This window comes from Botryllus schlosseri, chromosome 7 (genome assembly GCF_051294905.1).
Source record: "Botryllus schlosseri isolate E-star chromosome 7, Bs_hap1, whole genome shotgun sequence".
Lineage (NCBI taxonomy): Eukaryota > Metazoa > Chordata > Ascidiacea > Stolidobranchia > Styelidae > Botryllus > Botryllus schlosseri.
Genome location: NC_137242.1, coordinates 6,148,927 through 6,175,809, shown reverse-complemented (window position 1 = coordinate 6,175,809; position 26,883 = coordinate 6,148,927). Strand labels below are relative to the sequence as shown.

The 26,883-nt window shown below is 39.5% G+C and overlaps 2 protein-coding genes and 1 long non-coding RNA gene across 4 annotated transcripts; 2 read left to right on the top strand and 1 right to left on the bottom strand.

Annotated features, from left to right (window-relative positions):
• The first annotated feature begins 13,691 nt into the window (after positions 1-13,691).
• On the top strand, positions 13,692-26,880 carry LOC145443659 (ficolin-2-like). Of its 2 annotated transcripts, none has more exons than XM_080321599.1 (6): positions 13,692-13,842; positions 14,217-14,275; positions 14,338-14,427; positions 14,581-14,677; positions 24,811-24,910; positions 26,051-26,880. In XM_080321599.1, the coding sequence occupies exons 3-6, from the start codon at positions 14,359-14,361 to the stop codon at positions 26,352-26,354; spliced, it is 570 nt and encodes a 189-aa protein (XP_080177725.1). In that variant the 5' UTR covers positions 13,692-13,842; positions 14,217-14,275; positions 14,338-14,358; the 3' UTR covers positions 26,355-26,880. The 2 variants fall into 2 exon arrangements, with proteins under 2 accessions (XP_080177725.1, XP_080177724.1); XM_080321598.1 differs by lacking the exon at positions 13,692-13,842 and adding an exon at positions 13,864-14,163.
• On the top strand, positions 15,492-17,092 carry LOC145443660 (uncharacterized). Its single transcript, XM_080321600.1, has 2 exons — positions 15,492-15,938; positions 15,998-17,092. The coding sequence occupies exons 1-2, from the start codon at positions 15,863-15,865 to the stop codon at positions 16,480-16,482; spliced, it is 561 nt and encodes a 186-aa protein (XP_080177726.1). The 5' UTR covers positions 15,492-15,862; the 3' UTR covers positions 16,483-17,092.
• On the bottom strand, positions 19,395-19,779 carry LOC145443665 (uncharacterized). The gene is made up of 2 exons (XR_013916505.1): positions 19,640-19,779; positions 19,395-19,570 (listed from the first exon to the last, which is right to left on the bottom strand). It is a non-coding gene; the product is annotated as an uncharacterized LOC145443665 (long non-coding RNA).
• Positions 26,881-26,883: the final 3 nt, after the last annotated feature.

Sequence of the window (26,883 nt, the reverse complement as noted above, 5' to 3'; positions counted from 1 at the left end):
ATTATTCGCGTTAATTAGACCCGGCGTTGCGGTAAAGGTTATTATGACAGCAACAAACTTTTCACCGCCGTGGTTATTAACATATTGATTTGTAAAACTATACTTGTCTGAAATGTTCTTGGTTTGAAAGATATTCCGTGTTGGTACAAATCACTCTGTGTATTACGGATATCAGAAAATATTTTTACAAATGTAGTTGTTTCCAGTAACCAAGACTAAAGATGACACAACAATTTCGTTTGGAATATCTTTACTGGACGCATCCTATTCTACTAGACTTGAGTAATACACAAAACTCATAGCATTAACAAAATCGCAATAGGCGCTACACTGAAATCTACAAAATGTGTTTGTATTGTTACTCAAAGTAGTGATCATAAATTATCATTTAAATAAGTAATTGTAATCATAAAACCAAACTTGTGAAAGTCATTACCATAACAAAAGAATATTGTAGGTTGCTTGCTAAATGTATGCCGGAAATATTTGTAGAACGCTCACGACCAAAGAAATCGGAAATTTCTCCCCATTGTCATTCGTCAAAGTATATGTTGTCACAATACTCATCCCGTAAAAGATCTTACTTGTATGTGATTGAATCGCCGGTAATTAACTCGCTAAATCAAACCATAAGGAAATTTCACTCAGTCATCGGATTATGATATTAAACAGCGTCGCTTAATCGGCATAGAGCGTTTTTCTAAATGCAAATCGTACCTGACCAACAGAAAACAATTTTCACTCACCTCGTAATGAAACCAAGTGGTGGGCCTACGTTCAATATTTTGTTTGTGTCAAATACTTTGCAATAAACACACACACTGGAGTGGTTGAGCTTTACATCATCAAGCTGTCATCTGTAAATCGAGATCACATCCGACTTGTAACTGTATCGTTTACCTAACCGAGTTGTATGCACAGTTTCATATTTTTATCATTTAGTGATTGCTGAACATACCAAACGATATACATTCACTTCCGAAATACTGCGTTGATCTCAATTCCCTTTGTCGTGATAACCGAAGTACATTTGTTTCGAATTCGTAACAGCCGACTTTTCTATGACACGATAAATTTTGACAAGTTATGCTTAGAAGATTGGTTGCATATCGCGAAAAATAACATACTGCTCATATTGATACTGTTAATCGGTATTTTCACGCGAGTCGATTTTCAAATGAGTAAAATTTATTACATGAGTTTCTCCGCTTAATGTAAATGAAAACTCAGTCGTCTTTTAACATCACATAGACATTGATAAAAAGTAAGCAATCAAACACAACACTTTGTACGACACTAATTATTGTTCCACACATCTCATTTCATACTAAGTGTATACGAAAGATATTCATGTTACACGAAAATATTCGCTCATGCTACAAACCTGTACAATGATTGGTGGTGTAAGTCCAGCACAATTGTGGTATCCACCCGAGTTTAGTTAACACAATTTACGACACCGAGGTCGCGTCATCTTTCGTAAAACAACAAACCAACCAAGCCTTCAGGATATGTCCATGTCATAGCAATAAATCAGCTACTCCAACAACAGAGTACATATGTTTTTAGTTACGGTGCTTACATCTTACACACAAATCAACCTACTTTGCTAACGAAAAGCGCTGAGTCATCACATGGTTGTCCTCACAACAATACAACTAAAACATACTATCATACAAAATGGCCGTTATAGTTTGCACACCAACGATACATCGTACAAGTAGCAAGTCTCGAGAATCCAGTCATTCAAAAAACGTGAAAGTGTTTCTACGCCAAGTCGGTATGTTGACGAAAGCATATATTGTAATATCATGATCGATTTACATTCGTTGGTCACAAAATGTCACTACTCTAAATAATTATTTTTCACTCAAAGCCTACTTGTCACCATTCGTTTCATCAAGCACGAGTTCAAGAAACCTGCTACGACATGAATTGTTATTTTTATGTTGTGTAAATAGGTAATAATTAATTTTAGTAACACTATATCAACATCATCGAGTTGCGCGAATAGATTTACATGTGGTCTTGTGGTTTTAATCGAAGTATACAGCACGGTCTAATGTAGAGTCATCTCTACTGTACAGCAACTCGGTAATCGAAATGCATTAAAATTTAAACAACGATCTTGTTTCGTCGCACCAAAAATATGTTTACTATCGCGATACTCTGCACAGGCCGTGTAAATCCTTTTCACACTCGTAATAGTATACCAACAGCTACCGGCGACAACGTTTAACAATACCAACAACACTAAACATACGATACCTACCCAAGTAAAATTACCATTTTCACCTAGAGGTCGGTCGTTACCCGAGTAGAAATACCATTGTCCTTTGGAGATTTATCGTTTACCCAGTGTAACAAACCCCTTTTCCTTTGGAAATATATTTTTTCTCTGGGTAACAAACCTTTTTCACTTGGAAATATATTTTTTCTCTGGGTAACAAACCTTTTTCACTTGGAAATATATTTTTTCTCTGGTTAACAAACCTTTTTCACTTGGAAATATATTTTTTCTCTGGGTAACAAACCTTTTTCACTTGGAAATATATTTTTTCTCTGGTTAACAAACCTTTTTCACTTGGAAATATATTTTTTCTCTGGTTAACAAACCTTTTTCACTTGGAAATATATTTTTTCCCCGGGTAACAAACCTTTTTCCCTGAGCAACAAACCATTTTCACTTGGTGGTCCGTCGTTTACCCGAGTAAAAATATCATTTTCTTTTGGAGATCCGGCGTTTACCCAGTGTAACAATACATTTTCACTTGGAAAAATACTTTTACCTAGAGTAACTAATCATTTTCTCCTGGGTTACAAACCCTTTTCGTCTGGAAACTATCATTTACCTGAGTACCAATACCGTTATCACTTGGAAATCTATCTTTTCCCTGGGTAACAATACCATTTTCGTTTTGAAAACTGACAACCACACCGGTCAATTTGATATTTTTTGTATATTGTTACAACAGACAGCGACAAAATATACACCAACAACGACTCCGATACATTTGTCTAATCAAATATTCACTTGCTCTGATGCATCCCATCAAAATCATTGGTTACTCACATACAATAACAATGTGCTGTTGTACATCGACAATCGACATGTATGTTTTCGGAATTGGTGAATAAAGGGGTTTCCGATATGTCCGTGATGTCCGGGTTCGTGCTTTGGATTTTCCAGAGTCAAAATGTCTGAATAAAACACCTCCTCGACTTTGGTAACTGGTTGATACACGGATTATGGTGTTTGGAAAACGGATGAATTTATGTTCCCCATCGCGCTGACAACATCGGGTTACTTGTGAGTTTCCTCGGGTCTGTTTACTATATTGTGTCTTTACTGGTCAATACATGTCGCTCCAGTCAGCTGAAACCGGATCACTAATATGAGAAAGTGTGGGGGCCGGATCCGGATATTCACTCATGACCCAACGACCGATATTCAAGTAAACATGTTACAGACCGTGTTTTGTCTCCATGAAAAATACCTATGCATACACCATCACATCAAGTACGTCACGATTGTTCACAAGTATTTGCGTAAACGAGGTGTATGTACAATGTGTCGATGCACAAACATCATGGGACACAAATTAACGTTCTCAAGTCTCATCATTCGAACTCGAGATTCACACACACACACAAAGAGTCCCTGTTTACGATTTCAATCCGGAGTCACTGCTCACGATGTTTAGCTGGAGTCGTTGTGTGGGAGTAGCAACATCGGGCATATTCATCACCTGCAAGATTGATAACGATGGTGATCGCCAAATACCGAAAACCAGGTGAAACACTGCGGTTTCAGCAAAAAGTTCGCAGGTTAGGACGAACAATACGTGGAGGGATTGAGCGAGTTACGCAACCCGATTATGTCGAAGTCTGGATCACGATACAAGTCTACCTGAGAATCCGAACAATCTTGCAAAATCAAGGTGTGAACCCGTGAAAGGGTTGTACTCGTGTGAGATTTATTTTTCACAAGTTGGGTGGAGGTCGGTTCATACTAAGACCATGTTACGTCCAAATATGACCGCTTGCCTGTCTCCAAGTCGTCTATGCCCACATTGAATGTACAGAGTCGGCGCATGATGAGACTTGAGAACGTTAATTTGTGTCCCATGATGTTTGTGCATCGACACATTGTACATACACCTCGTTTACGCAAATACTTGTGAACAATCGTGACGTACTTGATGTGATGGTGTATGCATAGGTATTTTTCATGGAGACAAAACACGGTCTGTAACATGTTTACTTGAATATCGGTCGTTGGGTCATGAGTGAATATCCGGATCCGGCCCCCACACTTTCTCATATTAGTGATCCGGTTTCAGCTGACTGGAGCGACATGTATTGACCAGTAAAGACACAATATAGTAAACAGACCCGAGGAAACTCACAAGTAACCCGATGTTGTCAGCGCGATGGGGAACATAAATTCATCCGTTTTCCAAACACCATTATCCGTGTATCAACCAGTTACCAAAGTCGAGGAGGTGTTTTATTCAGACATTTTGACTCTGGAAAATCCAAAGCACGAACCCGGACATCACGGACATATCGGAAACCCCTTTATTCACCAATTCCGAAAACATACATGTCGATGTACAACAGCACATTGTTATTGTATGTGAGTAACCAATGATTTTGATGGGATGCATCAGAGCAAGTGAATATTTGATTAGACAAATGTATCGGAGTCGTTGTTGGTGTATATTTTGTCGCTGTCTGTTGTAACAATATACAAAAAATATCAAATTGACCGGTGTGGTTGTCAGTTTTCAAAACGAAAATGGTATTGTTACCCAGGGAAAAGATAGATTTCCAAGTGAAAACGGTATTGGTACTCAGGTAAATGATAGTTTCCAGACGAAAAGGGTTTGTTACCCAGGAGAAAATGATTAGTTACTCTAGGTAAAAGTATTTTTCCAAGTGAAAATGTATTGTTACACTGGGTAAACGCCGGATCTCCAAAAGAAAATGATATTTTTACTCGGGTAAACGACGGACCACCAAGTGAAAATGGTTTGTTGCTCAGGGAAAAAGGTTTGTTACCCGGGGAAAAAATATATTTCCAAGTGAAAAAGGTTTGTTAACCAGAGAAAAAATATATTTCCAAGTGAAAAAGGTTTAACCAGAGAAAAAATATATTTCCAAGTGAAAAAGGTTTGTTACCCAGAGAAAAAATATATTTCCAAGTGAAAAAGGTTTGTTAACCAGAGAAAAAATATATTTCCAAGTGAAAAAGGTTTGTTACCCAGAGAAAAAATATATTTCCAAAGGAAAAAGGTTTGTTACCCAGAGAAAAAATATATTTCCAAAGGAAAAGGGGTTTGTTACACTGGGTAAACGATAAATCTCCAAATGACAATGGTATTTCTACTCGGGTAACGATCGACCTCTAGGTGAAAATGGTAATTTTACTTGGGTAGGTATCGTATGTTTAGTGTTGTTGGTATTGTTAAACGTTGTCGCCGGTAGCTGTTGGTATACTATTACGAGTGTGAAAAGGATTTACACGGCCTGTGCAGAGTATCGCGATAGTAAACATATTTTTGGTGCGACGAAACAAGATCGTTGTTTAAATTTTAATGCATTTCGATTACCGAGTTGCTGTACAGTAGAGATGACTCTACATTAGACCGTGCTGTATACTTCGATTAAAACCACAAGACCACATGTAAATCTATTCGCGCAACTCGATGATGTTGATATAGTGTTACTAAAATTAATTATTACCTATTTACACAACATAAAAATAACAATTCATGTCGTAGCAGGTTTCTTGAATTCGTGCTTGATGAAACGAATGGTGACAAGTAGGCTTTGAGTGAAAAATAATTATTTAGAGTAGTGACATTTTGTGACCAACGAATGTAAATCGATCATGATATTACAATATATGCTTTCGTCAACATACCGACTTGGCGTAGAAACACTTTCACGTTTTTTGAATGACTGGATTCTCGAGACTTGCTACTTGTACGATGTATCGTTGGTGTGCAAACTATAACGGCCATTTTGTATGATAGTATGTTTTAGTTGTATTGTTGTGAGGACAACCATGTGATGACTCAGCGCTTTTCGTTAGCAAAGTAGGTTGATTTGTGTGTAAGATGTAAGCACCGTAACTAAAAACATATGTACTCTGTTGTTGGAGTAGCTGATTTATTGCTATGACATGGACATATCCTGAAGGCTTGGTTGGTTTGTTGTTTTACGAAAGATGACGCGACCTCGGTGTCGTAAATTGTGTTAACTAAACTCGGGTGGATACCACAATTGTGCTGGACTTACACCACCAATCATTGTACAGGTTTGTAGCATGAGCGAATATTTTCGTGTAACATGAATATCTTTCGTATACACTTAGTATGAAATGAGATGTGTGGAACAATAATTAGTGTCGTACAAAGTGTTGTGTTTGATTGCTTACTTTTTATCAATGTCTATGTGATGTTAAAAGACGACTGAGTTTTCATTTACATTAAGCGGAGAAACTCATGTAATAAATTTTACTCATTTGAAAATCGACTCGCGTGAAAATACCGATTAACAGTATCAATATGAGCAGTATGTTATTTTTCGCGATATGCAACCAATCTTCTAAGCATAACTTGTCAAAATTTATCGTGTCATAGAAAAGTCGGCTGTTACGAATTCGAAACAAATGTACTTCGGTTATCACGACAAAGGGAATTGAGATCAACGCAGTATTTCGGAAGTGAATGTATATCGTTTGGTATGTTCAGCAATCACTAAATGATAAAAATATGAAACTGTGCATACAACTCGGTTAGGTAAACGATACAGTTACAAGTCGGATGTGATCTCGATTTACAGATGACAGCTTGATGATGTAAAGCTCAACCACTCCAGTGTGTGTGTTTATTGCAAAGTATTTGACACAAACAAAATATTGAACGTAGGCCCACCACTTGGTTTCATTACGAGGTGAGTGAAAATTGTTTTCTGTTGGTCAGGTACGATTTGCATTTAGAAAAACGCTCTATGCCGATTAAGCGACGCTGTTTAATATCATAATCCGATGACTGAGTGAAATTTCCTTATGGTTTGATTTAGCGAGTTAATTACCGGCGATTCAATCACATACAAGTAAGATCTTTTACGGGATGAGTATTGTGACAACATATACTTTGACGAATGACAATGGGGAGAAATTTCCGATTTCTTTGGTCGTGAGCGTTCTACAAATATTTCCGGCATACATTTAGCAAGCAACCTACAATATTCTTTTGTTATGGTAATGACTTTCACAAGTTTGGTTTTATGATTACAATTACTTATTTAAATGATAATTTATGATCACTACTTTGAGTAACAATACAAACACATTTTGTAGATTTCAGTGTAGCGCCTATTGCGATTTTGTTAATGCTATGAGTTTTGTGTATTACTCAAGTCTAGTAGAATAGGATGCGTCCAGTAAAGATATTCCAAACGAAATTGTTGTGTCATCTTTAGTCTTGGTTACTGGAAACAACTACATTTGTAAAAATATTTTCTGATATCCGTAATACACAGAGTGATTTGTACCAACACGGAATATCTTTCAAACCAAGAACATTTCAGACAAGTATAGTTTTACAAATCAATATGTTAATAACCACGGCGGTGAAAAGTTTGTTGCTGTCATAATAACCTTTACCGCAACGCCGGGTCTAATTAACGCGAATAATTTAATAATCAAGTCATGATCAACTATTACATATGTCAAATCCATGTGTCAATCCTTATGTTTACAGCATGATAACTTTCAATGTAATACCGGTGTTCGATCGTATAAAATGAATTCTTAACTACGTTGGTCAGACATTCAAATATCATATACTCAAAACATATGTTAATCTCAAGTCGCCGACACCGAGAAGTAATTACTTTTGTCTTACAAAATATACCACATAGTAATTTCTTTGTCTTGCGGAATAGTAACGACTTTTACAGTTGAATAAAAGTACGAGTTGGTGGACTATGAATACAACCGAACTTGCTATGGATTTTGGATTGTGGTGATTACTCGCGTAGTCTTGTCTACTTTTCATAAGGATACTTTTTACTTTGGTTGGGTAAGTTACAAACGGATTGACTTGACAAGGTTTTTTGTATTTTACTCTTTTGTATATGGGAAGATGTTAAAATGTTGAGACGTAATACTATTTCCGTTCACTCGATTACAACAAAAAAAAAAATAACCCGATAGCTTGTTCAAGGTTTCGACAAATAGATTGAAATATTCCGATTTAACTCATCGCGTCACAAGTCGATCGCGGTATGCACAAGTGGTTGTCAAGTTAGAAATATTTACAACAGGTGCTATTTCATTGAATGATTCTATTGTGTGTAGTAACACATTAAAATATCGCGATAGTATTTACTGAAACTGACAAACGGAAAACTCAGTCGTGAATAGAGTTGTAAGTTTCAAGGATTGTTTCAAAGTATAATCTTGAAATGTGACTGGATCAAAGTTAGTAGTCATGTTTGTCAAAGTCCAAATATTTCATTTTGGATTATCTGGATTTACCTTTAGTACATCTCGCGAATGGATTCCGATGCGGTGCTATAACATTTTTGATAATAATGACTCAAGGATTTTCAATCAACAATACTGGAATTTTTTGGTAATGCTAGAGTTGCCAAATGATTAGTTTCGTGTTTTTGTTAAGTGTTTGATTTCAAGTTAATAAAGACAATAACTGTGTAATGCACATACTTGTGATTCTTGATTCTTGTAGAGTTATAGTTGGTATTGATTCTATAAGTGTGAAAACAGCGGCGAATGTGCGAATAATTCGATGCGGCTGAAAGTCGGCGTCAGTAATATTCGGGTTACGTTCGATTCAACAAAAACGCGTTAAGGGATTTGTCAAAGGATTAGAGTTGTACCGATTTAGAACATTCAGATACGAATCGACTTGATTTGTGTAGTGAGTTTCATTTCAAGTTGATAAACTAACACATTGATTGAATATTTTCATGGATCTTATCACGCAACTAAAGTCAGCCACTATTCTGGAGGTGTGAAACATATAGCGATCGCGGGCAAGTGACAAATTGTTGGTTTTCGAATCACCGCCTGCGACGGTTCTGTGACAAACTAATTACCGAAATATTACCTTGTGAGTGGGTATGAGGGATTGTTATGTCTGAAGCATTATCCGGTGAGTGGTCGTCGGATTTTAAAATTATCACACCATTTTGAATAAGCGTTCACTTCACAGAGGATTAGGGTTAGAGCGGAAATAAGTGACAATTTGTCGCTATTCAAGTTACCGACACTGGCGGTCTGTTATTCGTTACTTGGTAAATCTTACCAGCGATATCAAGTTCTGTGACAAACTGATTACTAAAATTTCACCGCGTGAGCGATCAATATGCCTGTAACACCAAGTCGTGAAAGATGGTTATGACCGAGACATTATCTTGTCAGCGATCGCGGGGTTTTGCAAACTATTTCACAGCTATTTGAAGTGGTAATTTGTGACCGTTGTTATTGTTGATATTCGAATCACCGTCTACGCCGGCTCTGTGGTAAACTAAATACCAAAATATTACCTTACAAGTGATTCCTAGACTTAGCAAACTATTTCACGCCTTCTTTGCTGAAAGTACGACATACCGCCCGCAGTCTATACCGAAAGTACGAATCACGACCGCACCCATAAGACGCAATAGCCGCATGCGACCCCCGCCGTAAGAAATATCAACTCACTCGTGTTAAAGCGAAAATTGCGCTATCGCGGTGAAGTCGCGACTGTGAACAGCAGACTATTCTGTAGGTGCGAAACAGCGGTATACAAGGTGCGAATAATCCGATCTGAAAGTACTATTCAGGTTACGTAGAAATCAATAGCGACGAAAGACTTAGAACACGATCGGTCATTTGTCACGACTAAACTACATCATATATAATAATTTACGATATACACATTAACAAAGGTTCATTCACATGCCTATTTACTTGATACATATTCAACACCGTGCGAGAGATGCCTGAAAGGGCGATTCACGGCCGCACCCATAAGAACACATGGCGAATCACCACCACTGCCTATACGCGAAATACGACACGCGAAAGTACGACGTGCGACAGATGCCTATACCTAAAAGTACGATGTGCCAACACGAGTTTTCAATACGATATGCGACAGATGCCTATACCTGAAAGTACGATGTGCGAGCGCACCCATAAGAACGCATTACGATGTGCGACCGAGAGGGGGGGTCCAAAAGTACGATGTGCCACCACGAGTTTTCCATACGATGTGCGACCGCACCCATAAGAGCCCATGCAAAAAATTAGCCGTTCGCGACCGATCATAATAACTACTGCCGTCGACATGCAAATTGAATTTACGAGTTTTGAAGAGATTTTAATCAATCTTGAAATTTTTCCGCGCTACGCGCAATTCAATGCGATTTCATGTTTCGATTTTAATACAGGAGTACTCTTTGCAATCTGAGCCCCACACTACAGATGCGAAATGCAGAGCGAAATGATGCGTCCCATATAGATATACCAGCTCGGAATCGTGTGCTCCTCACGAAATAAATTTGTTTCTGGTACGTTTGGGCGAATCCAATGTATTTCCAATATACCGACAATCCTGATGGGAGGTCAAGAAATAGCAGCATGCAACAAAGTGACTAATAGCAATTGGCCTATCCAAATATGCATCATGATTAATAAAATGCTGCTATTTCTTGACCTCCCGTCAGGATTGCAGGTATAGTGAGGAGTACACGATTCCGAGTAGGTATAGGTATTTCTATATGGGGCGCATCATTTTCCTCTGCTGTTCGAATCTGTAATGTGGGACTCTAATTGCAAAGGCCCTACTATATTAAAATCGAAAAATGAAGTGACATTGAATAGCGCGCAGCGCGAAGAAACTTTCAAGATTATTTAATATCTATCAACTCGCCGAGAGTAGATTCGTAAATTCAAATCGCATGTCGACGGTCGCCAACACATACTAATTGAATTACGTGTCCACGGCCGCACAAATTTCTTTCTATTGCCGCAGGTTGGCCACCCCTGACCTATGACTACGACCTATGCGACTTGAAAGCAAATATTGGAAACGGAAGTTGATTGAGAATATTGTTGCTCTCTTTGATAGAACATTTGTGGTTACATGCAAGTCCTGCCGAAATGGAATTACGACAAATGTAAGTTCAGAGTAGATATTGGAAACTTAATTGATTGAGTAATTTTCTGCTGTCACTTTTACGTTCTATTGAAGTTTCTGCGCTCAAATTCCCGAACTTTTAAACAAAATGGTGCTCGAACAACCGTTAGTCAGTTGACCGTCAACCAGGCCTTTGTATTAGTACAAATCTTTCTTCAACATTTATTAGCACATCGATTTCAGGTAACTCTTAAAATTTGTGATAGAGGTATAAATCGTAATAAACTCCTTGTGGAAGCAATTTACCGTTTTGAAATTACTACAAGCAAGCTACCCAGAAGTTCTCCATCGTGACTGAATATCGCTGAGCATAAGGGACGAGAGCAATATGAAATAAGGAATCGATTTTGACAAAATGTAATGTCAATGTCAAGCAGGGCATACTGCGACACGAGTATGTTCCAAATTCTTGAATGAAATTTAAATTTGACTTCCTGTTTGATTCAGAGGTCCAGAATCTGTTGACCCCCTTTGAAAATTTAGAAAACGTCACTTTCATTGAAAAACTGGTGATGTGGAGTGGATTTGTAGATGATATTATTTAAAAATGTCTATTTTACGAATTTTTGATGCCTTTGTGAAAAGGTAACCCCTTGTTGATGGATGAACTTGCATTTTGCAATTGAGAAACTGAATAATTTTCTATTTTGTGGACCGGAAAAGCTGAGAACTCGTGAAAATATTGATTTGCATTTTTTTTTTGATGTATAATTTCGGTGTGTCAGATTTTGTTGAAGTAAAAGACGACTGAGTGACGGTTTGCAAAGACGCCGTTTTTGGCGAGTTTTTCGAAACTTTATTTTTGTTTCACTTTTTCACCAAAATTGTTCTACTTTTCCAGCAAATGCGCGGAATTTCGCTGCAAATATCTTCATCCTCCCACAGAGCAGGGGAAGCCTGCGGTCCTTGCGACGCCGCCAGTGTTCAAGGCTACTAGAGTTCGTGCGCAAATGCCGATCGTGATGTGACGCTCAACTTCCGTGTTCCTGCCGAGGACAAATTCTTGGAACCGCCACAGAACTGCATTGTTTCTACAGCCGTTGATGCAGGAGCAGCCTTCATTTCGGGTGCAAATGTGCACCTACATACCGTTTGAAAGCCCGCTTGCGATACATCTCGTTATTTATTATTAATAATAGTGGCGTCTAGTCGTATTAACCTTGCGGGGTTCTCGGAGGTGCGTTAGAATTTTCCCGACATTGTGGCATCGTTCGGCAACAGAGATTCTAATATTTATGTGACAACCCAGAAAAACGTGCGTGCAGATCCGGGCTTATCAAGCCCATAAACCACCACGATCTTACAATGCAGGGTAACGTCATTCGCATCATGTACATTAATTGTGGCGAATTTCTGTTTCTTTATACTACCGCGGTGATGAGAGTTACTACATAGAACTAATCTACAACAGGCTATGTAGTAGGGGAGATGTGGTACCGATGGATCACTGGGACCGAAAATACTTGAAAAATTCTCCATGATAATTCCAGGATTACACTCCGTGATTTTGTCTACAAGTACATGCTGACAGAATCTTTCCTCACATGCAAAAAAATTCGACCTGGATGAGTTATGGGGACTGTGACGAATGATTTACGTTTTAGGGGGTGTAAAGTAAATTTGGATCGACATTTGCATTTTTCTATATCACCATTCAGACTAACAAACCCGCCATAATTTTTGATGTGAGGTATTGGACTTGTATCAGGGTATATAATGGCACATATTTTTTGAATCAATACCATCCTCGAGTGGACTATTTTCAAGTTAATTACAATATTTATGGGGAGGTGGACCTATGGTACCATAGCCAAATCAAGCAAAACAGATGGATCAACTAATCACTTAACAACAGAAACTCGCCTACATATATATAGGCTGTAAATCATAGTTACCTGCGGTGTTTTATCGCTATTACGATGTATTTGAAAGTCAAATGTCGATTTGCGGATAATATGTATGTGGCATTAATTTTGTAAATTTAGACGTAAATCAAAACATGATTTTATGCCAACATTTGAGTTGATATAATGTATTTTATTCTTGAACGTCGCGACGAAACATTCTTCATTGGTTTGCTGTAGCTTAGCTTATAGTACACAACAAAACAAGTTAACAAATTTGAGTTTTTGAGCGTATGTCTCATAGGTCCCAGGGTCGTGTGCCTTTGGACCCACCGGGTGGGGACCGATGACACGTTCGAGCAACAAATTTTAAACGTTTATAAATATTTTTTGAAAAGGCGGATATTCATGTAAATGTCCGCGATAGGTAGAGCTTGTATCGAAGTGTTGAGCCAGCAAAAGATCTGCTATTCTCGGCTGAAGATTTAAGGGCCAGAGATCATTTTGTAATTTTTGATCCATCGGTACCACATCTCCCCTAACTCTCATCTTCGCGAACAAACTATGGTTTTGATAACTCACGACCATCTGGATACGACTTTACCATACGAGACACTGGTTCCGTTGGAACTAATCGACCTACAGCAGGCTAACAGAACCAGTGTCTCGTATGGTAAAGTCGCATCCAGGCGGTCGTGAGTCGTCAAAATCATAGTTTGTTGGAAATTAAACGTTTCCTTGTTGAGGTACAAATATCAGACCTGATGCTTCATCGAGTGAGTTTGCTATTACAATCGATTCGATGTATTTCATAAACGATATCAATGAGCTGACTTCATCCAAATGATAATAAAAGCGGTAATGCAGTGTATCGTCATTGTAAACGTGTTGTAAACGTGGTCTGAGGCTCAGTTAAAGTTTGTCGCATTATATTCTGCATCTATGCATTGATCTATCCAACAACGTCTATTTTATTGAGATCAGTAGGATACACAACCTCGCGGCATCTGAATTGATTATCAGATTGCTTCCAAAAATGTCGCTCAATATTTGGCTTATTTTCACGTACGGATTCTTGATCTACCTTAGTTCGTCAGGTACGAAGAATTTGTGTTCCAATTCGGATCGGATCATATTTTCTCTTTTCCAGCGAAATTCTGCGTGAGAAGATTCGTCAACGGTAAATGGATCTCGAAGGGGGACTGTGGGGTTCGTATACGAGTAGATTGACGTCACCGTTTAAGGTTCTATTCTGTGTACTTTTCATGAAGGGCCCGGAAACAATGTAGGAGATGCAGAAGGAACTTCAAAGCAAAATTAAAGATCAGAAGAAGAAATGCATTGCAGGCAAGGGATGGACTGTGAGTAGCGATTCAAATCTTTTTTGCAACGCCATGAGTCAACTTGCACTTTGGTGAACAGAACTTCAAAATAAGGTTTGAACCACAATCATAAATGCACTCAAGAATAGGATGCATACCGTATCTGAAACTTTATTATTTGTACCGTTGCAGGTCTTCCAGTGCAGAGTAAACGGAGATGTGGATTTTTACCGAGGTTGGGATGATTACAAAAAAGGATTCGGTAACAGTGAAGGAGATTTGTGGCTCGGTAGGAAGATTTTGATTCGATTCTTTCCAGTTGTAGAATTGTTTCGATCTTATCATGGTTATGGCCACTGTTCCCTCACATCTGCTAGCGCGCGCGATTGCGCACTGCTGACACGGCCTGCGCGCACAGAAAATCTGTGCACCGCACAACAAAAATCAACCTCTGGTTCACTATTTCTTTCGCAGAATGCACTGATGCTCATCTGACTCAAGTGACGACCCTTTTAGATGTACGAATATACCACACTAATCTGTAATCACGAGTAATTCGTAATCAGACAAAGCGACGCCATCTCGGTAGTGAGTGAGTGAGTGAGTGAGTGAGTGAGTGAGTGAGTCAGTGTATGTCTGCGAATTGCAATTCCCTCCTGCTTATAATAGTTACTCAACAGGGCTTTGCAAACGTTGATCGTGAAATGCCGCAACTGCGCAGTGGAGGGCGTAGAATCACATCAGCTTCTCAGCAGCACAAATTCTGATTTTATCAATTCGTTTGAACGGGAATCCGTTCATATGTGTGAGATTTTTTTTTCTTTTTCGAGTGAGAAAAGTCTGCTCTGCAAATGTTGCGAAGCCATAATAGCACAAGAATATTCGGAGGCTAAAATGTAAACGGAATGAAAGCTGTTTGACCTCAAGCATGACACTATAGAGTATGACTGGAGTGACGACTCGATTGTTCTCCCATTGTTAGCCGGCAGAATGGTCACGGTCAGATGGATGCACCCAAAACAGGATCGCTCAGTGCTTGTTTCAATGGCGTTCAAGGCGATTCGTCGTGTATTTCTTGAAGTTGCGTCGGAATTAGTTAGAAGAATGTTTCGAGGGACTCGATAACTGGAAAGGTGTGATTTGTGAGGAATGCGAAGCATCCTTTCCGACTGTGAAAGCTCTGAAAAAACATTACAAAAATCATAAAGTTCCAACCAGTACTTGGGATATATCTGAGGATGCTGTAATTGCTGTTTTGAAGAGGGCTTGTGTAAATAGCAAAAAATACTTTGAATGCGCCCCATCATTTGAGGAACTAGACGTGACCAAAGCTGTTCCATTGGTGAAACAACTCCATTCTGAATATTGCAAACTTGGTGTTGACGGATTTTATCAACATTATTCTAATATCTGTCACCAAGCTAACAAGTTGCTGGGTTTGCCGCAATTGCCAGCTTCAGCATTACTTTTGAAGATGTTTGATTCTCTCGTGCGCGGTAAAGAACAGGATCCAATCACAGAGATTGGAGGAGTCAACAGCAAGGAATCTGGTAAGTAAATAGCCTTTGATACTTTGCCTTTCCATGGAAAAACTTTGACATGTTTTTAGACATACTTGAATATATTGGTGGAGTGCTTTTGGGAGCCATTTCTAAGCAAGCTAACGAAGCAATTGCCACATGCCTAACATCTGCAGCGCCATCGGGAAACCTCATTAAAGTGATGCAGAAGAAAGTCGGTGGATTGAAGAGCCCGTCTGAACAGTTTCATGGCATGGTTCTCCGCTTTTATGTTATACACAGTAAAGAAATTGCAAAACCCCTGAAAAAGATCAATTTTTTCAGGGTACTTGACGCAATTCACTGTGATCCATTCTATAACAAATTAATTCATACTGTGTCACTTCAATCTGGCTCAGACCTAAATGAGGTTGAGGATGTCATGGACAAGGCAATGAGACACTTGAATAACATCTTGTCTCACAATTTTGCAAAGTTTGCATTGCATGAGAAGCAAAAGAAGTCCTCCAAATTTTCCAAAAGTTTGCGAGATGGCTTGAAAAAAAATGAACAATATGCTCTTTTAGTATGGTAGTTTTTTCTCTCTGTGGCAAATGCTGCCTATCCACATTGAGGTTCCCTACCTAAAAAAGGAAACCAATGCGTTGGTCGAAACCTTGACGTGGTGCATTGGCTTACTACTATTGTCGACCGGCAGACGTCTTCCTGTGTTCTTGGCAATGACAACGAGTTCCCTTCAAGTGCGATTTTGCACACTTTCAAGGAGTAAGCTCTGGCTATTGTGAGTCGAGCTCAAGCAGAACATTAACATTACACAAGGCTCTTGTTCTAGTCATCAGGGCCGTAACAGCACTTCGTCAGCCCCCCCCCCAAAAAAAAACGTTGGTCATGGGCCACCCATAGGGTGATAAACCGAACTTCTGGGGGGCTTGGCCCCCCAAACCCCCATTGGCTATACGCTGTTTACCGCTACTCATCATCTGTGTTCACCGTCCGTTTAGTGGGGCAGCATTGGTCGTCCACACGCGCCAAGCGCGAAAAATTTCAAAATTCATGATTCAATCGGTCAATATGATCGGGAATTGAATATATATTGTTATCAATTTTTATCCTCTCTCTGCCCACGTAGTCAGATTTAACGGTAGACCTGAGTGAGGTGTGTTTGAAATGGTAGGACCCCTCAATAGTAATTGAACATCTTCGGGCGTATACCCGTTCGCAGGAACGAAACAGCACTTGGCCAGGCTCCCAATAAAACTTTGGTCTTGGGCTCCCATAGGGTGATAAACCGCCCCCCCCCCCCATCACGTTGTTCGCTTTTGTCACGAAATAAGGGCCACAGTTTAGTGAGCCAGCGCGAAAATATTCGATAATTCATGATAAAATCGGTCAATAATATTGGGAATTGCATATATATTGCTATCAATTTCTTGTTCTCTCTGTTCACGTTGTCAGATTTACTGGTAGAGCTGAATGAGATGGCTTGGAAACTGTAGGGCCCGTAAATGATAATTAAACATATTCGGGCGGGCGGTCCCGTTGGTATGACTTCGTTTCATGATGTCATTTCGTGATCTCCTGTCTGTTATATCAAAAAGTACAGAATCGCCCAAATGTACTAGACTAACGACGCACACGATTTCAAATTGGTATTTCTTTACGGGCATACAATTTTTCCCTGCGGAATGGTATTTGTCTTCTGAGGTTCCGATTGCCAAGACAGGAACATTCGGCGCCAGTCATTTAGGCGCCTATGGACAATTAAACCTATATGCATTTTGCATATATAATGAAGTTTTCGGTCAGCGTAAGCGGGTAGTCCTTTTTGGCCCAGGTTTTCTCGCTGCCGATCGATCTGGCACACTTCTTGGAGTCGCATGTTACATGTTCTAAAACTTTAAATGTCTCGCCGATATGTCCATTTCGATAAATCTTGCGTATTTTGTCTTGGGGAAGAGTAGGCTACCAAATAACTAAGAAAGTTGGCAACTTGAAATCGCACGCATTATATAAGACTACAAGACAGTTGCAATATTATTTGTTATATTTATACTCGAGTTTCTGCAGTTAATATAGGACATATTTTCAATCAACGATATTGTGAATTGCATATCGGTATAGTTCAAGATCTTTCCACTTGTTCACTTTGTAGTATTCTTCAGTCTTTCTTTCCATGAATTCATCTCACAATAGCCAATGCACACGATCCAGATATTCTATATCTTCTGTCATTATATTCATATACGTAGCAAACTCTACAAAGGATCAAAGCCACAATATCACATCAATCTCGTGAGAAATGTAACATAGGCTACACAGTATTATTCACTAGTCATAACGACTCGCTACCGCTACCTAAATGTTGAACTGCCTGACTAATTCCGACGCAACTTCAAGAAATACACGACGAATCGCCTTGAACGCCATTGAAACAAGCACTGAGCGATCCTGTTTTGGGTGCATCCATCTGACCGTGACCATTCTGCCGGCTAACAATGGGAGAACAATCGAGTCGTCACTCCAGTCATACTCTATAATGACACTATAAGCAAAAAAGTATCGTGAAACCGGTTGTTGCAGAAACATCCGAGCACCTGAAGTGCGAGTAAGATAGCGTAAGGCTTCTTGTTCGGCAGGTTGTGGGGTCAGACCAATGACTAGCCGGCCATCCTGCTACGCGCTCAGCAGCCACGAATAGCATGGGGGAGAAATGAAACGGGGGTGCAAGATGGGAAAGAAATGTAACCTCGTTTTCAGCGGCGATATTCACCTAGCTATGAACACTTATTCATCAGTGTTGCAGTTTCTCAACGCGACCACAATCTTATAGTACCATTTCTTAGTGGTTCTAATCCCGGTTCGGACCAACTTCTATGTGTCGGAGGTTTCTCTGGACTCCTCATCGCCTATCTCACTGCGGTTGCAGTGCATTGAAAAGCCCGGGCCGAAAGTGAGCCGTGCTACAAGTTGGCAGCAAAGACCAGGACGGGTACGCATGGATGGGAGAGAGTCTGACGTCTGAATGAGCGAAAGATAGAAGAAGTCGTCTCCAAGAATAATAAAGACAGAGACCTATGGACATTACAAACATTCGTGCCGTGGTTCACATAGCCTGAAAAAGGCGAGAAGCACCACTGTAAAACGTGAAATATTATTATTAATATTAATAATAATAAAAATGAAAACACCAGGGACCCCAAGAACTACAGGCCGATAACATGCCTGTCAACCATGTACAAAACACTGACCAAAATCCTGGCAAACCGTAGCTACAAACACCTAGAAAACCTTCTTCCGCCTGAGCAGAAAGGATGCAAGGAAGGCGCCCTTGGCTGTAAGGACCACCTGCTCCTTGACAAAACCATTCTTGAAAACTGCAAGAGGAGACACACTAACCTCAGCATGGCATGGATAGACTACAAAAAAGCTTTCGATTCAGTCCCCCACACATGGATACTGAAAACAATGCGTATGTACAAAATGAATCCGATCATCATCAGATTTATTGAAAATTCAATGAAAAATTGGCATGCCAAACTGTTGATCAACATGACCAAGGTGAAACAGAAACCTGTACAATTCAGATACGGAATGGTATCTTTCAAGGCGACTCATTCTCACCACTTCTATTCTGCCTCAGCTTAGCTCCACTCAGTGAGTTGCTGAGAAAAAATGAAACAGGATACGTGATGAAAAAAGCAGCAAACTCTGAAGGTCAAAAGATACATCACCTTTTGTTCATGGATGATCTGAAACTGTATGCAAAATCCGATACGGACCTGAATAACCAAATGAAAATTGTTCATGAGTTTTCGGAAGATATAAAAATGAAATTTGGCTTGGAAAAATGCTCAAAACTTACCATACGACGTGGAAGAGCCACCAGCACCGGCGACATGAACTTCAAAATGGGTGAAACCATAACAGAATTGAAAGCCGAAGATCACTATAAATATCTAGGGATATGTGAAAGCGACAACATTAAACATGCTGCAATGAAATCAAGTCTAAAAAAAGAATACTTCAGTAGGCTCAAGTCAATTCTCAAAACTGAACTCAATTCCAAAAACAAAATCAATGCCATAAACAGTCTTGCAGTGCCTGTCTTGAGATATAGCTTTGGTGTGGTGAACTGGCGCAAAGATGAAATTAAAAAATTGGACACAAAGACGAGAAAACTGATGACAATGCACCACATGCATCACCCGAAATCTGATACACAAAGACTGTACATACCCAGAAAAAAAGGTGGTCGAGGACTACAAGAAATTGAACAAACTTTCAAAACAGAAATCATCGGCTTGTCACAGTACATCAACAACAGCGATAACATTTACTGCAAACTCATTGCACAGGAAGACAAACAGCGCAAAACAAAATCTCTGAGCTATCGTCATGACAAGTACGTCAGAGAAGTCAACATGGAAACAGCTAACCTGTACACTGCTGAAAACACTGTTGCTAAACCCACAACAATAGCAAAAGCAGCACGAGTTCTATACAAAAATGCAACGCTCAAAATGAGAGAAACGATATGGGAGTCGATGCCTCTTCATGGACAGCACAAGAAGTTAACTTCACAGCCCCATGTAGACGAGCTTTCATGGACCTGGCTATCCAGCTCTGGCCTGAAACCGGCAAGCGAAGGTTTCATTTTCGCAGCACAAGACCAATCGCTTCCTACAAAATACTATCGCAAAAGAATTCTGAAGCAAAACACGGACGGCAAATGCAGAATGTGCCACAACCAAAATGAAACTGTAGCACATCTCATGTCCGGCTGTGGTGCACTTGCAGCTACCGAATACACATGGAGACACAATAGGATTGGTCACTACATTCATCTTGAATTATGCAAACATTTTAACATCACCACATCGACAAAAAATTGGTACGATTACAGCCCAGCACCAGTGACAGAAAACGAACAAGTAAAAATTCTGTGGGATGTACCAGTTATAACTGACCGCGAAATCAGAAGCAACCGCCCAGATATAATCGTCAAACTAAAAAAGAAAAGAGAATGCTTATTCATTGAACTGGCTGTTCCAGCTGATCACAACCTACTGCAAAAAGAATCAGAAAAACACTCCAAATACGCAGACCTCAAAATGGAATGTGAGAAAATGCGGCGATGCAAAATAAACATTGTACCGATAGTCATTGGCGCTACAGGGGTCGTGAGCAAAAAACTCATGAGACATATCCAACAAATTCCGGGTAACGTTCGATTCGACATGATCCAAAAGATCACATTATTGGGCACTGTGCACATTCTTCGGAAGGCCTTGAATGCACCACTGGACTAAAATTACACTTGTGAATCACAGCATAATTTCTGTAATGTCGATTCTTCATCTTCAATCATCTCTACCTCTGCTCTGTAACCCTTGCCAATTCTTCATCTGCTGCAATTCTGTAATCTGACTTCTCCTTGTATTGCATAGGAATAACAATTTGAATGTATTACTGAAATTTTAAAAATTTACTCCAATCTCTCCATTTTCCTTTGGGGGCAGGTTGCTCCCCGGATTATGTGTGTATTTACCAGTTTTACTGTGAATAAAGAACAATAATAACGGGTAACGTTCGATTCGACATGATCCAGAAGATCACATTATTGGGCACTGTGCACATTCTTCGGAAGGCCTTGAATGCACCACTGGACTAAAATTACACTAATGAATCACAGCATAATTTCTGTAATTTCGATTCTTCATCTTCAATCATCTCTACCTCTGCTCTGTAACCCTTGCCAATTCTTCATCTGCTGCAATTCTGTAATCTGACTTCTCCGTGTATTGCATAGGAATAACAATTTGAATGTATTACTGAAATTTTAAAAATTTACTCCAATCTCGCCATTTTCCTTTGGGGGCAGGTTGCTCCCCGGATTATGTGTGTATCTACCAGTTTTACTGTGAATAAAGAATATAATAACGGGGCCTTGAATGCACCACTGGACTAAAATTACACTTGTGAATCACGGCATAATTTCTGTAATTTCGATTCTTCATCTTCAATCATCTCTACCTCTGCTCTGTAACCCTTGCCAATTCTTCATCTGCTGCAATTCTGTAATCTGACTTTTCCGTGTATTGCATAGGAATAACAATTTGAATGTATTACTGAAATTTTAAAAATTTACTCCAATCTCGCCATTTTCCTTTGGGGGCAGGTTGCTCCCCGGATTATGTGTGTATTTACCAGTTTTACTGTGAATAAAGAACAATAATAACGGGTAACGTTCGATTCGACATGATCCAGAAGATCACATTATTGGGCACTGTGCACATTCTTCGGAAGGCCTTGAATGCACCACTGGACTAAAATTACACTTATGAATCACAGCATAATTTCTGTAATTTCGATTCTTCATCTTCAATCATCTCTACCTCTGCTCTGTAACCCTTGCCAATTCTTCATCTGCTGCAATTCTGTAATCTGACTTCTCCGTGTATTGCATAGGAATAACAATTTGAATGTATTACTGAAATTTTAAAAATTTACTCCAATCTCGCCATTTTCCTTTGGGGGCAGGTTGCTCCCCGGATTATGTGTGTATCTACCAGTTTTACTGTGAATAAAGAATATAATAACGGGGCCTTGAATGCACCACTGGACTAAAATTACACTTGTGAATCACGGCATAATTTCTGTAATTTCGATTCTTCATCTTCAATCATCTCTACCTCTGCTCTGTAACCCTTGCCAATTCTTCATCTGCTGCAATTCTGTAATCTGACTTTTCCGTGTATTGCATAGGAATAACAATTTGAATGCATTACTGAAATTTTAAAAATTTACTCCAATCTCGCCATTTTCCTTTGGGGGCAGGTTGCTCCCCGGATTATGTGTGTATCTACCAGTTTTACTGTGAATAAAGAATATAATAATAATGAAAAGTCGAAAAGTCCCATTTCTTCGGATTTTGCTTGCAAAACATATGACACGTATCCAGACATGGAGTGATTACTTCATGAATGTAATCGATTGCGATTACGATTACAGCAAAATCAGGAAGTATTACTATTACGATTACATTGGAAAAGTAATTACGATTACTCAGAATTACAATTATTTTGCTTCTCTGAACAAATCATAGAACATATATTCCAAAGCAATATAAGGATTTCGATGAAAAGGCCTAATGAGAACACAACTCTATTTATAAATGATACGTCATTTGATTGTTAACTCTATTTATAAATGATACGTCATTTGATTGTTACGTCATAATGTACCTATAGTCCGACTTTATAGGGGACGATTTATCGCACCGAACGATTTACACTATTGCCAGCTCCGTAACTACCGCACCCCAAACTTCCCAATAGGGTTAGAAGCGAGCTCGAAGGGGACTCAAAAAGTATTTCTAAAATAAACCCAAATTATAGAGTATTTTCGGGGGATTTAATTAGCTTGAAAATTTTCTTCGAGCTTCGCGATTTAAATGTCTCTAGATAGCTTGATTTTGAAATGCATACCTCTCCCCCACAAGAAAAAGGCGTACAAAATTTATAGGAATAGCCATTTCGGTGTCGGTCATTACCGAGTCACGACACACCAAGAGATGTATGCAGTTTCGGTCAGCATGGGACTCCACGAAGTGCGCTAATAAAGAGTGACCATGACCGAAACTTTAGGTATGTGTCCATTTTCAATAACCTCGCTGGGGGCACATAATTCGTCCTTCCAATCTGAGTCCCACAATACAAATACCACCCGGGGCAACCACAGAGGAATGACGAATTATATGCCCCCAGCTCTGCCGGTAAATCTGACCATCGTGGGCGGAGAGAGGATAAAAAATGAATAGCAATATAACACAATTACCAATATTATTGACGAAATTCAGCCATCAACTTGAAAGTTGACCACCCTATGGTGGCTCAAGACCAATGTTTAGAGTGGGGGGATGAATTGCTCTTTTGATCCTGATTTTAGCTACGACCCACGCTGACATGGTATATAAGCGGGTGACTATGGCGACAGGTCTAAATGTCGAGTAAAGAATTGCGATTGGCGCCCATTTCAAGTAGAGTAATATGAGAAAAGTGAACATAAAATTCTGCTTTCCACTTAATACAGATACTGCAAGCTGCCGTTACGAGAAACGTCAAAGAACGGCTCGGCGCACGGTTACGATATATATCAGAAGCTGTTGATTTTTAATGCGTCGTTGTGAAAATCACAATGTTTCGTTTGACTAGTACAAAATTCCAAATCTTTTTCCGTGGGATGACTCGAATCATGGCCTAGGGCCTAGGCTACTGCTCGCCCGCGTTTAACTAAGCATAATCAAACATCAATAAACAAGCTACTATTTTAAACTAGGCAGGGTGGTGATTATTATCCGGCTGCGAGGCAGTGGCGTCTGGAGTGTGTTGATAACGATAACCTGATATACACCATGGCGGGTGTTCTTACAATCACACTACGATGTTCATCGAATATTTATTTACCACGTATGGATACCTCTTACGCAATGACAATGACGAGCAAAGCTAATACTTGTGAAGTAATAATGAACAGTGGCGTTTGACAATCAGACAATTGTGCTATCACTTATCTGGTATAATATCTCTTCCTTGTTCATGAATGTTCAGTTTATGTCATGGTCCTTGTAAAAATAAAAAGTATCGTTCTTTCACAAAGGAATCGACTAGATATGTGAAGTAGTCGATTACGATTACTTTGGATTTTTTTCGAATGTAATCGATTGCGATTACGGTGCTGATTTATGACCTAACCAGGAAAATATGACTCTATATGACTTTATGACTTTCCTAATATACCTCATAGGGATGCGAATTTTGTGTTAAAATTGATTTCACGACTTACTGCTGCATAAAAAAATATGACTTTAATGACTTTAAAATTTTGTAATGTTTGTCTCCAGGGCTTGAGGAATTGCATAAAAGCACAAAGGATGGGGACATGGAATTGGAAATCAACATGATCACAAAAGATAAAGGGATTCACTCGGTGGCTAAATACAGGCAAGTTTGAAGCAACGGTTCTCGTGACCCAATATATCTGTTTCAAGAACATGCTTTGTACCTGTGGCTCTCAAACTTCTTTGTGCGCCAAGGACGTCTCAAACTTTAGTTGAAATTTAGCACAATTATCCTACCGCCGGGTTATTCTAGTGGTATGAACCTGCAACACCGATACGTTTCGGGTTCGAGTCCGACCGAGGTCGACTCCATAATTCCTACCTAAGTGTAGGAAGTTATCAAGGCTCCTCCTCGGCATCTCATCCGTGTAAGCGGTGTCTCATAAAAGCCGAGAAATGGACCGTGCTACAAATCGGCAACGGCTACGGAAACAAACTAAAGAATATTGGACTGGTGTAAATGACCATTGTAGTCGACAAACACCATGAATACCACAAACAACAACACAGTTATCCTGCAACGGTCTCCTGCGCAAATATATGAACGGCAGGTTATTGACTGTAAAAATTGTGAAAATGGTAATTTAGCGACAGTCGCCAAGATGCATGTTGCCAGGTTTAAAATAACTTCGAATACCAGCTAATATTATGCGACCCCGCGTCAGATCCACTATTTGAAACCACCAACTTGAAATCTTACCACACCTTCGTTTTCTACTTTCTCGAAGTAGCTTCAATATGTCTTGGAAATCACATATCTTATCTTTACCTATTATTGGGTAGAAATGTACGACGCGATCATTTCCCCGAGCTTCGAAATGAAAGATTAGGTTATTATTGATATTGCAACTTTCGAGGTTTCACGGACCCTGGGTATACTTCTCATTATGATGATAACCACTGTCACCATACTGAGAAGTAAGCAGAGAGATCGCAATTACGGAAATAGTAGATTTAGTAGATATTACGTATAGAAGAAAAACATGAAATAATCTCAGTAAAAGGGATATGACTCATTCCAGAGCAACTCCACCATACACAGTAGATCATCGGCGTATTCATCAGCTTTACACCATAGCGTGGGGTGAACGGTAATTTCCTGCACCAATAAGGAATGAATCAAATCCAATTATTTTGGAAAAACTGACAGACAATTCGTTCATAAGTCGTTTTGAAAACCGCTAGCGGTCGCTAATGAGTATCCGGATATTTCCTGTCACGGAGAATCTTTCCTCTTTTCCAGCAACTTCCGCGTCGGCCCCGGATCCGACAACTACACACTGCATGTATCCGGACACTCCGGGAATGCAACCGACGATGCGCTCTCATCCAGCAACAATCAGCAATTCTCAACGAAAGATGCGGATCACGATGGCCAATCGTCAGTGAATTGCGCTTCTCTCTGGGAAGGAGCCTGGTGGTATCGCGCATGCGGCTGGGGCAATCTGAACGGAAACTTCAACAAACTAGACAAGACGGGAATTTGGTGGCGGAGACACTCCAACCTAATGCGTTTCTCGGAGATGAAGTTCCGGAAAAGATTGTGAAAGAAGGATGAACTTACAAGATATGAGTGTGACGTCACACACATTCTTCCTGCCACGCCTTGTGACGTCACGTCCACACTTGTAGATATGGTTTGTTGTGACGTTGACGGAAGCAATAAAACGTGAAGATGAATGCTAAATCTAAATCTAAATGTGTAAAATGGTAATATAGGTTATCTCGCGCTTGAGGTGAATATGGCCTTAGATCAGAGGTCTCAAACTCAAATGTGCTCGCAGGCCAATTTCCTACTTTTTGATGACGCCGCGGGCCGCAGCATCAATAATACGGATATTCAATGTATGATTTCCAAGTAGGCCCTATTTAACGGGACCTTGCAGACAGGCATTCCACAAACATCGTGGAAATGTAATTCACTATTGTACTATTCATGCTTGATACGGAAAAATCACATTTTCAATTATTTGAATAAAATTGTTTTTGTGTCGGGCATAATAGTAAAACTGTCGGGTTATATTATTGCAGCTATTGGACCTTTGACGTACCACGATTTTATGTAGAAAACTTTTA

Bases quoted from the DNA above. Each gene is read 5' to 3' on its own strand.
- LOC145443660 (XM_080321600.1), top strand. From the start codon at position 15,863: ATGTTTGATTCTCTCGTGCGCGGTAAAGAACAGGATCCAATCACAGAG. The intron at 15,939-15,997 runs GTAAGTAAATAG...ACATGTTTTTAG, and splicing joins AGTCAACAGCAAGGAATCTG to ACATACTTGAATATATTGGT.
- LOC145443659 (XM_080321599.1), top strand. From the start codon at position 14,359: ATGCAGAAGGAACTTCAAAGCAAAATTAAAGATCAGAAGAAGAAATGC. The intron at 14,428-14,580 runs GTGAGTAGCGAT...GTACCGTTGCAG, and splicing joins TTGCAGGCAAGGGATGGACT to GTCTTCCAGTGCAGAGTAAA. The intron at 14,678-24,810 runs GTAGGAAGATTT...GTTTGTCTCCAG, and splicing joins TGAAGGAGATTTGTGGCTCG to GGCTTGAGGAATTGCATAAA.